The following is a 619-nucleotide window of genomic DNA, read 5'->3' as shown; positions in this document are numbered from 1 at the left end:
GAAGCTGGGTAAGGAGCCTCGGTTCCGTCTGGCAGCTCTGGTGCCCTGGGAGCCTGTGCCCCATGGGGGACCGTGGGTGTGAAATGGGGTGGGGGGGCTGTAACTCCCTCAATCGGGGCCCCCTCAATCTCCTGCTCTGGGGTGGGGGGCTCATGCTCCCCCCTCACCCACGTGTGTCCCCCCCATCGCAGAGCTGCGGCACCGAGTGTCACCCTGGCAGAAGAACCTGGGCTACCCCCTGGCCATGCTGGGCCTCCTGGCACTGACGGTTGGTGGCCCTGGGCGCCCGGAGGGGCTGGGACTCGTCCCTGTCCCCTGCACAGTCGCCCTCACCCCCCCCTGCCCCTCCCAGGGCATCTCCGTGCTCATCGTCTGCGTCCACGAGCTGCTGCTGGATGAGGCCGAGATGCCACGAGGCATCCAGGTACCTGGGGAGGGGGACAGGGACAGCGAGGGGTTGTGTCCCACACTGGTCTGGGGACCGTGCCCCCCATGCGCCCCCTCCTCTCCCGCCAGGATGCATCCCTGGGCCAGGTCTCCTTCTCCATCTTCGGTTCCTTCGGAGCGGCCCTGCAGGTCGTCCTCATCTTGTATCCTTCAGGGGGCCCTCGAGTCCCCA

General features: G+C 68.0%; 1 protein-coding gene across 1 annotated transcript in view; it reads left to right on the top strand.

The window, feature by feature from the left end:
* LOC104536619 (protein LMBR1L-like) overlaps positions 1-619 on the top strand; it is a gene marked incomplete at both ends in the record, with an annotated part of 2,723 nt that overhangs the window by 1,922 nt on the left and 182 nt on the right. The window contains 4 exons of the mRNA XM_010179284.1: positions 5-8; positions 192-268; positions 353-424; positions 517-590. Of these exons, the coding sequence (XP_010177586.1) occupies positions 5-8; positions 192-268; positions 353-424; positions 517-590 (227 nt within the window). The remainder of the gene's footprint in view (positions 1-4; positions 9-191; positions 269-352; positions 425-516; positions 591-619) is intronic.

The sequence above is a fragment of the Mesitornis unicolor genome, unplaced genomic scaffold (genome assembly GCF_000695765.1).
Source record: "Mesitornis unicolor isolate BGI_N332 unplaced genomic scaffold, ASM69576v1 scaffold39462, whole genome shotgun sequence".
Lineage (NCBI taxonomy): Eukaryota > Metazoa > Chordata > Aves > Mesitornithiformes > Mesitornithidae > Mesitornis > Mesitornis unicolor.
Note: the sequence above shows the minus strand (reverse complement) of the source record. Positions and strands in the feature narration are given on the sequence as shown.